Source organism: Daldinia childiae (genome assembly GCF_008694065.1).
Source record: "Daldinia childiae strain JS-1345 chromosome Unknown Scaffold3, whole genome shotgun sequence".
In the NCBI taxonomy this organism is placed as follows: Eukaryota; Fungi; Ascomycota; class Sordariomycetes; order Xylariales; family Hypoxylaceae; genus Daldinia; species Daldinia childiae.
Window position 1 is genome coordinate 4,846,055 of NW_022984644.1, and position 12,258 is coordinate 4,858,312.

A 12,258-nucleotide genomic window follows, 5' to 3' on the forward strand; every position below is an offset into this window, starting at 1 on the left:
GCTCACCAGCTGTCGCACAAAATACAAGCGCGCTGGAAGACGCAGATTGATGGCGACAGATGTTTCGTATGATTGACGCCCATGTGAACTGGGCACTTTAGCTAGTGCAGCGTTGTACAACTTGTGCAGAGATAGTGCAAAGATATTTCCTTGCTTGAACAGACAAGCAAAAATCTCGATTGAATTGTCGAACCACGGGGCATTAAAAAATTGGCAACTTCAGACCCCCTCTAAAGCATCGCGGCCTAGGTAATGGCATACGTACCCAAGATGGCAATCTATTGAGCTGGCCAGTGGTAAAGCCTTGGTCCAATAATTACCCTCAGATGCAAGTAAAGAAATAGTTGAATCCAATACCATGCCTATTCGAAACATCCTGTTGAAGATTGGCCTGGCGTAATGGGTGTAATGGGGGTGCGATGGCACTCTGGGTAGTGCCTCTATTTCTCTCGCAGCATCTAGAACCTAGGCGTGGCAGTCAGAAAATTCAAATTAGAAACATATTGAGTTTGAACGAACGCTGTCGACAACGCAGAGGAGTGTTCCAATCAAGAGACGCAGGTCCCCAGACGGGCTTAGTAGCATAGTATGTATAATCGCCTCGGTACAAAAAAAAATTAAATAAATAATAAGACGAGGCGTTCTGGTTGGGCACAAGCGCACCCCAGATTCAAGCGATGTGAGCCTCGCATCTATTTGTCCCTTGCCGGAACGGATGGTGGAAGGAATGACGATAGTGGTGCACAATGTTAGTGATAGACGGGTAGGCAGTGCAGGACCGTAACTATTCCGAAGTGGAAGACGATTGCTATAGGATAGACGGCCTTCACTGAAACGTCATAACGGAGTACGATGCAGTTGTGCCTACTCTCCGTTTTAATATATTCCTATAATTTGCTGTGATCCGCTGACATGACGAGTTGTCAGACATGCTTTGCTGCGTCGACTTCGTGGCTTTTACAGATGGGAGATTTCGAAATTCGCATTAGTCAAGCATCACTACGGAACCCATGGTCATTATTGGGACCAATAGATCCGTAGACGAGAATATTGCAGACATGTTTCTTGAATTGCTTTATTCCGACCATCCTCTAACGAGGTCTAATGCTGACCGAGGGTAGGATGGTGAACTCAATTAGTTTCCGAATAGGATACTGGGAGAGAAAGCAGAGAAAAAAAAAATATAGTGAGCATGTTGTGCAACAAGTTTTTGCTGCCGTTACCGAAGAATAGGTTACAATGCGCGAATTACTAGATATACTGACGGCCAATTGGTTAAGAATTGGGAAGACAATTCTTTACTTTATGATGTACAAGTATAAATAAATATCTCTCATGTTTTTTTTACGTCTAGTTTAACCTAGGTATGTCTTCGGAGAGAATTGAGCTACTAAGTTCCAGCTAGTAGGAACCCCCCAGACGCTCGGGTTAGGTACATGCCTTTGCGCAATAGGTACTACCTATACATGAATACTATACCGTACCTACCCGACTAGTAAAAACGGTATACCTACTAAAACCCCCACCATTCTTTAAGAGGTATTCAGAAGGTTAGGTAGGTACATACTATCCGGCAAGCGCTTACCTTCTTACCTCTAGGGTTATAGAGGTACCTGTAATGATACGTGATTAAGCTTCTAGCACAGTGACACTCTGTCGCATACACCGTATATGTAAATCCGCAAGCTGGGTTGTGCTCTTTTTTTTTTTTTTTTCCCTTTTCCTCCGCAACGCCTAGGTATAAACCAATAACTTCCAATTCGCGATAACTGTTGACCTCGTGACAGTCTCACCGGTATTGTAGCTCAATTATAGGCGTTATACCTTAAAAAGCGCTGAAGCTAATGCGATAGCTTCAAAAAAAGATTTTTTTTTACCGCTTGGGAGGCTTGTAAGCGTTGTATGATGGTGGTGCGATGAAAGCTCGCCACTCACCACATATCCGGGCTATACCTAAGAAAAAAAAGCTGTGCGACGGAATGATGGAACGGAATACTGGATTGGAAGACTCGATCACTATGTGCGACGCCGAAGAAAGCGCTGCGCTCTACTTCTTCCAATATAGTAGGTACATGCCGGACATGCGCAACTGTCGCTATACCGAATGTTACCTTCAAGTCCTACTTTGAGCTTGACCTTAGGGATCTTGGGGTCTTTAGGTCTTGGGACCTTCAACCTTTGGACGTAAGGAAAATAAAAAAATAAAAACCCCCCACTCGAAGATTCTTGGATACTCTGGTACTTCGACCTATTATGGTAGGCTCTCGTCCGTCTCTGTCCAACCAACGACGATCCCCTCTCTTACGAGACTCCTGTCAAGTAATCAGGTAGTCAAGTAACCAAGTATATGCAGCTAGCATCATGACAATTACCTAAGTAGGTATTAGTGATGCTGAGCAGGGTTAGTAGCGCCGTCTTCCTGTCTCCTGTTCTTGTCACTCCCACCCTTCCCTCCGCCTGCGGGCGTTTGTCTTTCGTCAGCTCAGCTCCAACCAATATCGTCAAAGTTAAGCCTCCCCGTCGTTCCACCGGGACCTTATATCTCTCTCGTTGTGCCATGTTGTTCCACTCGTCTCCCCTCGTTTATAACGGATCTCATTCAGCGTTAGACTCTTGCATAAACTCCCGTTCCATTTTCAGTCCACTTTCACGACCAAACATTACTATTTCGCCTTACATATTCCATCATAGGGCCCATTCGCTTCTCGCGTTGACCAGCTATTCATCCTACCGGGTCCCGCGTCCACTACCCGGTTCGGGCGCATGTCGAGCAGTTCTCAAACAAACCCTTGCGTCTATAAAGATCACCGTCTATACATATATCAGGCCTCAGTGGGGCTTCTTCGAACTACCACTACTTGAATCCCAAGTGTCCCACTTCCGACTACGCATCCAAAGACCCTGAGATCACCAGGCCGCATATCCTCCTCGCAGATATAGATAAAAGGATCCTCTGTTTACCTTTTATCCCCGTTCCTCATACTACTCCTACTAACCCCTACACTCTATTCTCTCTTCAACCGCATACATGACTTCATATCCTCCTCTCATCATGGCACGAAGGCGAGATACAGACTTCTCTAGTCATTCCGCTAGCACTCGGGATACCAGGCAAAGCAGCGACTCATATGACTCAAGAAGTACTGCCCCTACATCTCTCTATGACAGCCCCACATCAACTAAGGACTCGAGTTCTCAAGCTCGTAAATTCCAGCCAGAATGCTACTACGAGGAGGATCTTTCGCCGGCTACGAGTTTATACCCGCGGTCGTCGGTTGACACATACTCATCGCAAGCTTCAAGTGCTGAATTTTCGGACGATACGGATACGGATGATTGCCATGAATTTTCGGATATTCCTGACTTGCCTCCCTACCGACACGACATCGAGGAGTTCAATGTTAGAGCTTCAACCCCCGAGGAATTCGCCAGTGTATTTCCGTCCCTGAATCGATTAACTATTCGTCACGATGATTTTACGTCGGATGGGAACATGAACCTAAGGGTGGACACCACTGTTCCGGGTAGACGAAAGAAGACGCTCCAACTGTTTCACCTGCGCATGTATGATCTGAACAAGCGAGAGTTTTCTCTGAGACGGTATAGCCGAGATTCTGGTCGCGAAGTGTGCAACTCAAAGCGAAAATACGTCGAGCCGCCCACTATCACCCGCCCTAAATTGCAGCGATCGATGTCAACTGCGGTGAAGTCTTTAGCCAAGCGACCGCAACTCATCCGCATTCCTACTGGAGGATCCGTCTTCTCATCGAGGAGCCGACCAGGCACGAGCCACTCTGGTGCCTCGACCGATGATGACTTTACCGAAGCTGCCACCAGTCCTATTCCCATCGATAAGAAGCAGAAGGCCCGCCCAACACCCACGAATACGATCAAACTCGAATTCTCTAATTATGCGCGTGTTGATGTAGTAAGGCGCGGAAAGAAGAATGCGAAGAAGTACGAGTTCGAATGGTGGGGCCACACGTACTCCTGGAAGAGAGTGGTGGACAAGCTCACGGGTTGCGTCTCCTATCATCTATTACGAGATGGTCACAACCACTCGCCTGTAGCGCATATCGTTCCCGAAACTCGATCACCGACCCAGGTTGCCGCTGATGAGGCTGCTGGTGGTTGGGTGCCGCCTTGTCATATGTGGATTAGTGACGACAGTTTAGTCGACGCTATGACCGACGTTGCTGAGTAAGTCTTCATGAAAGCAGCCTCCTTTTCCCCTTAAACAAATACTAATGATATTATTAGCATCGTCGTTGCAACTGGCATCATGGCTCTTGTCGATGACTGCATCGTGGAGCGTTGGCAAACAAAGAAGAGCCCTCGCGCCGTATTCCCGCTCTTATCTAGATCACTAGATGTCAGCCCTAAATTTCTTGTACAACAAATGTTTACCCGTAGGAATTCGGACCATCATCCGAGTCCATTACGCTTTCACAAGGCCGTACCGGCTTACTGAAGGCCGACCGACGACAGAAGATCCCGATCACTTAGACGGGTTTAAACTATATTTAAGAATGCGGGGCCAGGCCGCCAACAGTTTTGTTTGTTTTATTCTCTATTGACGCATCATCTTGACGACCACAGCACCTCGGACGGGCGGCGTCCCGTCGAGGGCATATACCTTCGCTTCTTTTAATCCGACACTTTCTTATTATTTTTGAAAAGGGAAAATAAAAAGGCACTCCTCAAGCTTGAAAAAATGTCGAGCTAACGACCGATGACGATGATTTGACGACGCAGCATCTCATCCTATGTTACCACCAAAAGTTTTGCTTCATCTACTGTCTTATTTCATAATTTTGGGTTTTTTTATACCTCTTCTCCGTTTCGGCCAACATTATTAGACTGAACGTCGATGGAGAAATCACCTCCAGCATCACTTACGGCATGTTATATATATATATATATTGGATCTAGGGTATGCATTGCATTGGGCGGCAGCGGCAACGGCGAAGGCGCGCGCATGCATACTCACCTAGATATACTGCTTTACACGGTATCGGCGCTGTACATATCATATCCTTTTTGCTTTGTCTGTTCTTCTCGGGCCATGAGCATTGGGGTTATAGGTGCATCGGTCGGCGGCGTATGAGTGTCTGGTTTTTATAAGTCTGTTACACTATTGATTTCCCTTTTCTTTTTCTTTTTTTTTACACTATTATTACTACCATCATACCATCATCGTCCTTACGAGGAACAGCACGCATATCGCCAGCGTTGTTTTCATTTGTTGCTTTTACTTGTATCAACGAACTATATACCTTAGGTGCCCTATTAGGGACCCGGCTATGGGCGGAATCAGATTAGCTCTATAATGCCGTGAATTTGTCAAATATACACATTTTGATATATTCTGTTACTTTACATTGTCGACGTGAAAATAAGAAAATCCGATTTAGATTGTGAAGAATGATGCTGTTCGTATCGTAGCTAGAGAATACGCAGCTCATCATTGGAAGTACATACATGTTCTATTATCTGGCCAGTTGCACGCTCCTTAACTAGGCGAGTATTCTAAGTTGATGGTTTAATGAAGGAGTCTATTGGAAGTACCATTATACTATACCAACTACCAGTTTTCCTGACTAGGCACATGGACTAACGAAATAGCTTGACCTATAATCGACCGTCTCCATCCCTCTAAAACTCATCATCGCCAACCCCTTCCTCCCCCCTCGGTATACCGGCATCGAACCACCCGCCAAAATCCAACTTCATAAGCAGTCTATCGATCCCACCCGTCCGCCTGGGTCTATACCCAATCCCCTCTTCATCGAATACTTCATTGCCAACGTCACTTTCTTCCTCGCCGTCTAACCCCCCGTCCTCAAGCTCAGCCATAAATGCGGAATCAGTGCTCAGTGCTCTAAGGGCGGCGACGACAGCGCGTACGCTATCCTTAACACCGGCCTCAACTTCGCGGATACGCATACGAACGTCGGCTTCCTCGGCAACTAGGTCCGCAAATGCGTCCACGACGCCTTCGTCTGCTTCGAGATCTGCTGCCGCCCAGACCCCGTGGAGGCGGTGTACGAGGGCGACGAGGTGGTCTGTGTTCACTAGAAGTTCATATAGGGGATTTGTGAATGATGGTTGTGTTAGGAGGAGGCGGCGGATAAGGATCCGGAGGTATAGTCGGTGAGCTATGGCGAGGGTTTGAGGATCGTGATGCGGGGGGCTTGTGCTCTGTGGTGTCCGATCTGATTCTGAAGGATTGTCTGTATTGCGAGGGCTATCTTGGCCGTAGGAACCATTGCTATTGCTAATACGCTTATCGCCAGACAAATTTAGGTTATCATGTTGTTCATGGCTTTTCTTGCCTATTATCCAACCATGAAAGTCATCCCAAAGGCCTTCTACGACTTCAACTTGGAGATATGCTTCAGTTTCAGCCAGGAAGAAGATAGCGGCACTGCTCGTACTCCACACGCTCCGCATTATAGACGAGCGCACAGAGGAACGCTCTCGAAGGACGCGTGTCCTTGAAGCACCGCTTCTAGTAGTACTATATGGAGGTCTAGGGGGTGCTGGATGGTGGCGGCGCAGGGCTGTTATTTTCCACAGACCCGTCAGATGGAGGTGGGAGCGGCGGATCGATAGCAGGTAAGAATTAATTGAAGTATAGATCTGGACATCAGATGCAGTCAAAAATAAGTCCAGAGGTGGTGGGATCTGCGATGTGAGGACCACGGGGACAGAGAAAAGAAGATTTCGGAACGGAGTGTCTGTGATACTAGTAGGTGCTTGATGGTCTATACCAGTCTTGTTCTTCATAGGGGTTGAGGCTTTGGTCTTGGATAGATTCAGCCGTAGTACATCTCGTGCTTTCTCTAGACCTTCATCTTCGTCTGCATGCTGACCCTGCATTGAGCCTAGCACAGCCCATGTCTTCGTGAGAACTGCTGCGACTTCGCCTTCTTTTACCATCACATTGCTAAGCCCAACCCGCTTTTCGTAAGCGAGGTTATCAGCACGCCGCCAGCGGTTGCGAATTACCTCATCGGCTTGCTGTGTAAGGGCCATAGCAAATTCACCACGTCCAAGCAAAAAGAAATCGCGGAATAAAACCAACATCTCAAGTACCCTAGATAATGGTAATAGCTTTTGTAAGATTGTCCGAGACAATGTGAGCCGGATCGATGTAATGGCTCTCGAAAACGCAGCGCTCTTGAGGGGAGATTTTAAATCCGCGATGGTCTGAAGTTGAGATGAGAGGTGGCCAAGTCCATTGCTGCTTGGCTCTATACTGCTCCTGGTTTTCACACGATTCAAGGATGTTCCGATAAACAGCATGGATGTGGCTGCAGATATTGTAACAAATGATGGCAGTAACCGCTGGTTAATGGAATATCCCTAGTTCCATCAGCTACGGTAACTTTCAGAGTTGGTGGGGATGAAGTTTCTCACCAGTTCGTCACGCTCATTCTTCTGGATGAAGAAGTCTGCATCCCCTAATATAGGTATGGTACCGTAGAGGACCCAAGCGGAAACTTGCTTCAGCCAAGCAGTTTCGGCAACTCTGACGAGGCTAAGCGCAGTCTCCCCAATGTCAGCGTAGCCAGTCTGAAGCTCATCGCGTAATTTGTTAATAAGCTGCGCTGCTCGACAAGGAGAGCCCTCGTTCTCTCTGAGCATGAATTGGACCAAATCCCATAGCCATTCCATTCGACGAGTCCAGCCCGAAAACTCGCCAATGACGGCGGTCAGGGGGACGATATTATAAGCACCAACAAGGGAGGCATCTTTTCGAAGGATGCTTTCTTCAACCTCTAGGACTTTCCTTTGGAATGCGGCGAGATAGAGAGAATTGATAGCGGTTGATACTGCACGACATATAATAGAAGGGTGAGAGGCGCTGACTTGGGCAGTATAAGTAATGAGTTTGCAATGAAGATCACTTAGATGACCGGCGGTCCTCAATAGTTCTCTCTCTGGTGGTGATAGGATGGATTGTGCTCTGGGCTCGGTATAGTCATTCCTGAGAAGGGGCGAGGGGTGCCCTGATAGGGAGAGCAGGATCTCATGGAGCATTGTGGAGCTGACGAGCTGTAAGAGTGTTAGAAATGCGCTTTAGAGGCTTTAGAGGCTTGCGAATTCATTCGACCATAGGAACTTAACCCTTGTAAGATATGTGGAGGCTTCTTAGACCGGATCTTATCACCGATATCCTGAATTAAGAGAATAATGGAACCGAGGCATTCGTAGCGGCACATCTGAACGGGTAAACACGCCGACAGTACTGTGTATTGTAGACATGAAATGATGATCTAGATGAAGGTAGTTGTCGATAGAGATCAAAGTCATTCTTCACCTTTTAATTAAAAAAAAAAAAGATTTTTTTTTTAATTAGCCAGAGCGACTCGGAATTTTAGACATCTTTATATTTGCATAAAAGCAATGATGATAGAATTTTCTTTGTAAATGGGACTTTAATGGAGCGTACCTTGTTTATGAAGCACTTATCTCCTTTCTCGACTTCTTCGTCGCGCCTGCTTTCAAATCTAAGCGCGTCAAGCGTAGCAGTGCACGTGACTTTATAGCTAGGTATGAGGTAATAATTCTACGTCACATTGATATAGTATTAAAAGTATTTACTTTAGGTACATAACCTCATGTGATTAAATTATACTACCTATTATTAAGTATACATTCATGTTTGCTATTTTTTTCTTCTTTTTTTTTTTTGCTATCATCTCATTAAATATTTTATTATGGTCGTAAACTTGGGTAAACTTGAGCGACTTCTAAATTTATATAATATGTCGCTAACGTTTCGGTGCCTTGCTGTTCGATTCGCTACTAATGCTTGCTGAATCTGGAACCAAATACGCCTTGGAGCTGTCAGACCTCTTCACTGATGTTCCACCACTAGTATCATCCCCTACAATGATTTCACCTCCCCCTTTTACTTTCCCAACTACCATACCCTTTCCTACCGCTTTTATAACGGCCTTTCGAGAGACTCCTGTAACATCGATATAGACTAGGCCGACATTCTTGACACTCCCGCTTAGGTGCTTAGACAGCTCTCCAGCTTCGGCTCCCCATTTGTGGGCCACCATATTTGTCGTGGATGATGATGCCGAAGTTAAGAGGTTGCGTGTTGCCTGGTCAATTCCATCCGCCACAGTCGTAAAAGCCATTAGACTCTTGTTCAATAGACCAGGCTTGAATGATTCAATTGGCTTCCCATTCTCATCGAATCCCCTTTTTCCTTCTTTAACACCGCGCCCTGCGACCGTAGCCCCCACATTCTGGGCCAACCTGGTCACCTGCCCGACTGTTTTAGACGATAGCTCAGCTACACCTCCCGAGAACGTGCCTATCCGGCGGACTCGTTCATGTGTTGCAGGCGTAAATGTCACAGCTTTACTGGTGGGTTTCGTTTTCTTAACAAAGCTATCTGAGCCGCTCTGCATAGCATTGGTGACGAAATCTGAGGTGGTTATGATTAATCGAGATGCGTACGCTGCTTTCGATACGATGAACGACTTTTTGTAGGCTGGATGCAGTTCCATTTCCAAGGTTTCTGGCGACGCAGGGACTACAGCAAGTTTATTTGTTCCTTCTTCCGGAAGAGTAATCTCGACAGGATCTATTATTGTGTCAATTGTTGCTAAACAAAGCTCTGGGGAAAAGTGATCCATCCATACCTTTAGAACCTGGCTTGACGCCAGACTCGATGATCTGGAACCCATCCGATAGTTCTCCTATGACACTACCATCTTCTTCATCGATCAATACAATCTGGCCACCTGGCTGAGCACTTTGACTGCCCTTTACGTAGCCCTCACCAGGTTTGTATGAACCCGGATTATATGCTGGAAGCTGCTCTGAAGATGCAGCCTTAGACTTTGATGTTTTTGGCGATGATTTAGTAGAAGTCGGCGATGTTGACGACGAGGACTTCTCTTTCTCCTTTTCTCTTCTTGCAGCCTTTGGCGGCGGTGCTCTTTCGAGAAACGCAGTACATTGCGCCAGGATTGTTTCGAATGTATCTATATCCTCTTGAAGTCCTTTACGACTGCCGACTGAAGGGAATTCGATGCGCGTGAAGGCACCGCTATCGGGACCGAGATCCCATCTTGGGATGAGGTAGCTTCTGGGCGGCTGGTGGTAGATCTGAGTGGTCGCGGGTAGCGGAAGGTCTAATTCGGGTGGTAGATGTAGATGAAGGTAAAAATCTTCAGCAGCCGGTCCATCCTGGCCGTCTGGCGAAATTGGTTCAGCCAAAGGAGATGATGTCGGAACCATTAACAGTGATAATGTCTGCGGTCCAGCAGGTGTAAGGGACTCTTCCTTTCCATAGGCGAGGTGGTAGGCTGAGACGCCTTGAATAGCGTATAATAGCCTGGGATCCTGTTGGGGGGCGCGATGTTAATACTGCAGTGCTACAGTATGCATAATGACAGCATCGTAGAGTGCACCAACTTACATTGTGTCCAGATGCCATATTTTCTCGAGGCACAACAATATAGCGGTCTGGAATTGATTCCTAATAAATTATCGTTTGGTAGCGAATGGCTTACTACACAAGAGACTGTCGTGTATGTCGTGTATTCCGATTCCTAAGAGTAATAAGATCTAGATGCAGTAAATTTGGCGGCTATCAGATGGGGAGGATTGGAATTGGGATGGGGGGTATGGAGATATCGAGATATGGAATTATGATTATCTAGCGTAGCCAACAGGAATAAAGAATAAGAATAAACAAGATTGAAATGGGGTTGGCTCTGGTATATTTCGTGCACAATCGCTAAAGTCAGATAGGCAAGGTGAATGAAAGAGCTTCCAGCGCTTAAAGACAAGCGCCGTGTGGTTGCAAGACTGGAACGTAGTTTGTACGAGAGGCCTCATAGCAACGTCATTGGGTGGTTTCAGTGTGATCGCCACTGTGACTCCCTGCCAATACCTGCCAATATCCTCTAAAAAGAAGTGCATACATCATTTGATGTATTGATGTATTGATGTGCTACATACATGTTTTTACATGTACCTGGGTATCTTCTCTGGAGGTGCTTCCATCAGGTATGTAGTTATCCCTTCCTGTCTAGGCAGTTTCGCGTGACCTTGGCACACGAGCATACGAGATAACTTAGGTAAGTTAGACCTACTTCACACCTAAAAGGTGAGGGGCAACTTTTAGTCTAAGTATACCTCAGTATATGGTAAGTCTTAAAATACATCCTGTATTGGTGGGGGGCTGAGGGGTAGAGAAGAAAGAGGGCGAAGCTCACTTAAGGGCTAATTAGTCAGTGAGGTCCTGCCAGTCCTATGAGGTACTCCGTCCCTTCCCCCTCACCTCCCTAACCTCTGCGGCGGGTTAACAGGGCGTTAGTGAGACTTCTCCAAAAAAAGTAAAAAAAGAAAAAACAAGAAAAGAAAGAAAAGTCCAGTCTTACATTCATTCAGAGCCTCGGAGTATGAGTTGTTGGTGACCGGTGCAGTTGAATCCCTGACGGTTCTTCTCTTATTTGACCACATATTACAAAATACATGGCCAAGAGCCTCATAACAAGTCAGTGGCAATAGAGGCTTCTGCTATTGCTGCTATTGCTGCTGACAACGACGCACCCCTTTATGCGCTGCGTAGACGAGGAAGCCGAGACAATTCAATATGATATATTCGAGATAGCCATGACAACATGTATTGGCTACTTCTTAATCTGAGATGATAGATCCTCAAAGATCTGTCTCAAGGAAACCGGAAAGGATTCTATCTTCAGCTAAATCGATCCCGTGCGGTAAACGTGCATATATGCAGCGGAAACCATGAAACCGGTCAAAGTTGCCGAAACATGTGCAATAAATATACCTATCTGCATTGGTCGGCAACTTAAGGCCCTTATACGGCAACTGGAATAAATAGAACGGAATATTGACTCATTCGTCATATTTTACTTTTGAGCAACCTAAAAACATCAGCTTTAGAAAAACTCGGCGCCAACATTTCTTATCCGAGACTCTTTTAAGTTAGTCAATATTTGTGTTAATAATAGAGATGACCTTCTGCCGCCAGAAATCAGAACAACCCCCCCACGAGTGTCGGATGCAAGCGCTGGTGGTTGGACCGGGATTCAAGTATGTGTCCCGAGGAACGTTACAGCCTACCGCCATTGTCGACTTACAAGTCGTAAAAAGATGACCGGTATTCCACATTCCACATTCCACACCAACACATCACTAAAGGATTTTATGAAAAATGACTGTTGGAAGTTCTTAATAAACTGTTCTGCTAATATC

General features: G+C 46.2%; 3 protein-coding genes across 3 annotated transcripts; 1 reads left to right on the forward strand and 2 right to left on the reverse strand.

The window, feature by feature from the left end:
* Nucleotides 1–3,028: 3,028 nt before the first annotated feature.
* Nucleotides 3,029–4,471, forward strand: GL218_04041 (uncharacterized protein; the record flags this gene model as incomplete). Its single annotated transcript, XM_033580622.1, has 2 exons — nt 3,029–4,200; nt 4,261–4,471. The coding sequence occupies 2 exons, from the start codon at nt 3,029–3,031 to the stop codon at nt 4,469–4,471; spliced, it is 1,383 nt and encodes a 460-aa protein (XP_033436554.1).
* Nucleotides 4,472–5,655: 1,184 nt separating this feature from the next.
* On the reverse strand, nt 5,656–8,046 carry GL218_04042 (putative spc97 spc98 family protein; the record flags this gene model as incomplete). Its single annotated transcript, XM_033580623.1, has 2 exons — nt 5,656–7,368; nt 7,423–8,046. The coding sequence occupies 2 exons, from the start codon at nt 8,044–8,046 to the stop codon at nt 5,656–5,658; spliced, it is 2,337 nt and encodes a 778-aa protein (XP_033436555.1).
* Nucleotides 8,047–8,780: 734 nt separating this feature from the next.
* On the reverse strand, nt 8,781–10,468 carry GL218_04043 (Spartin; the record flags this gene model as incomplete). The annotated part of the gene is made up of 3 exons (XM_033580624.1): nt 8,781–9,610; nt 9,669–10,374; nt 10,451–10,468. 3 exons carry the CDS (start codon nt 10,466–10,468, stop codon nt 8,781–8,783), a joined length of 1,554 nt encoding a protein of 517 aa, XP_033436680.1.
* Between the last annotated feature and the right edge of the window lie 1,790 nt (nt 10,469–12,258).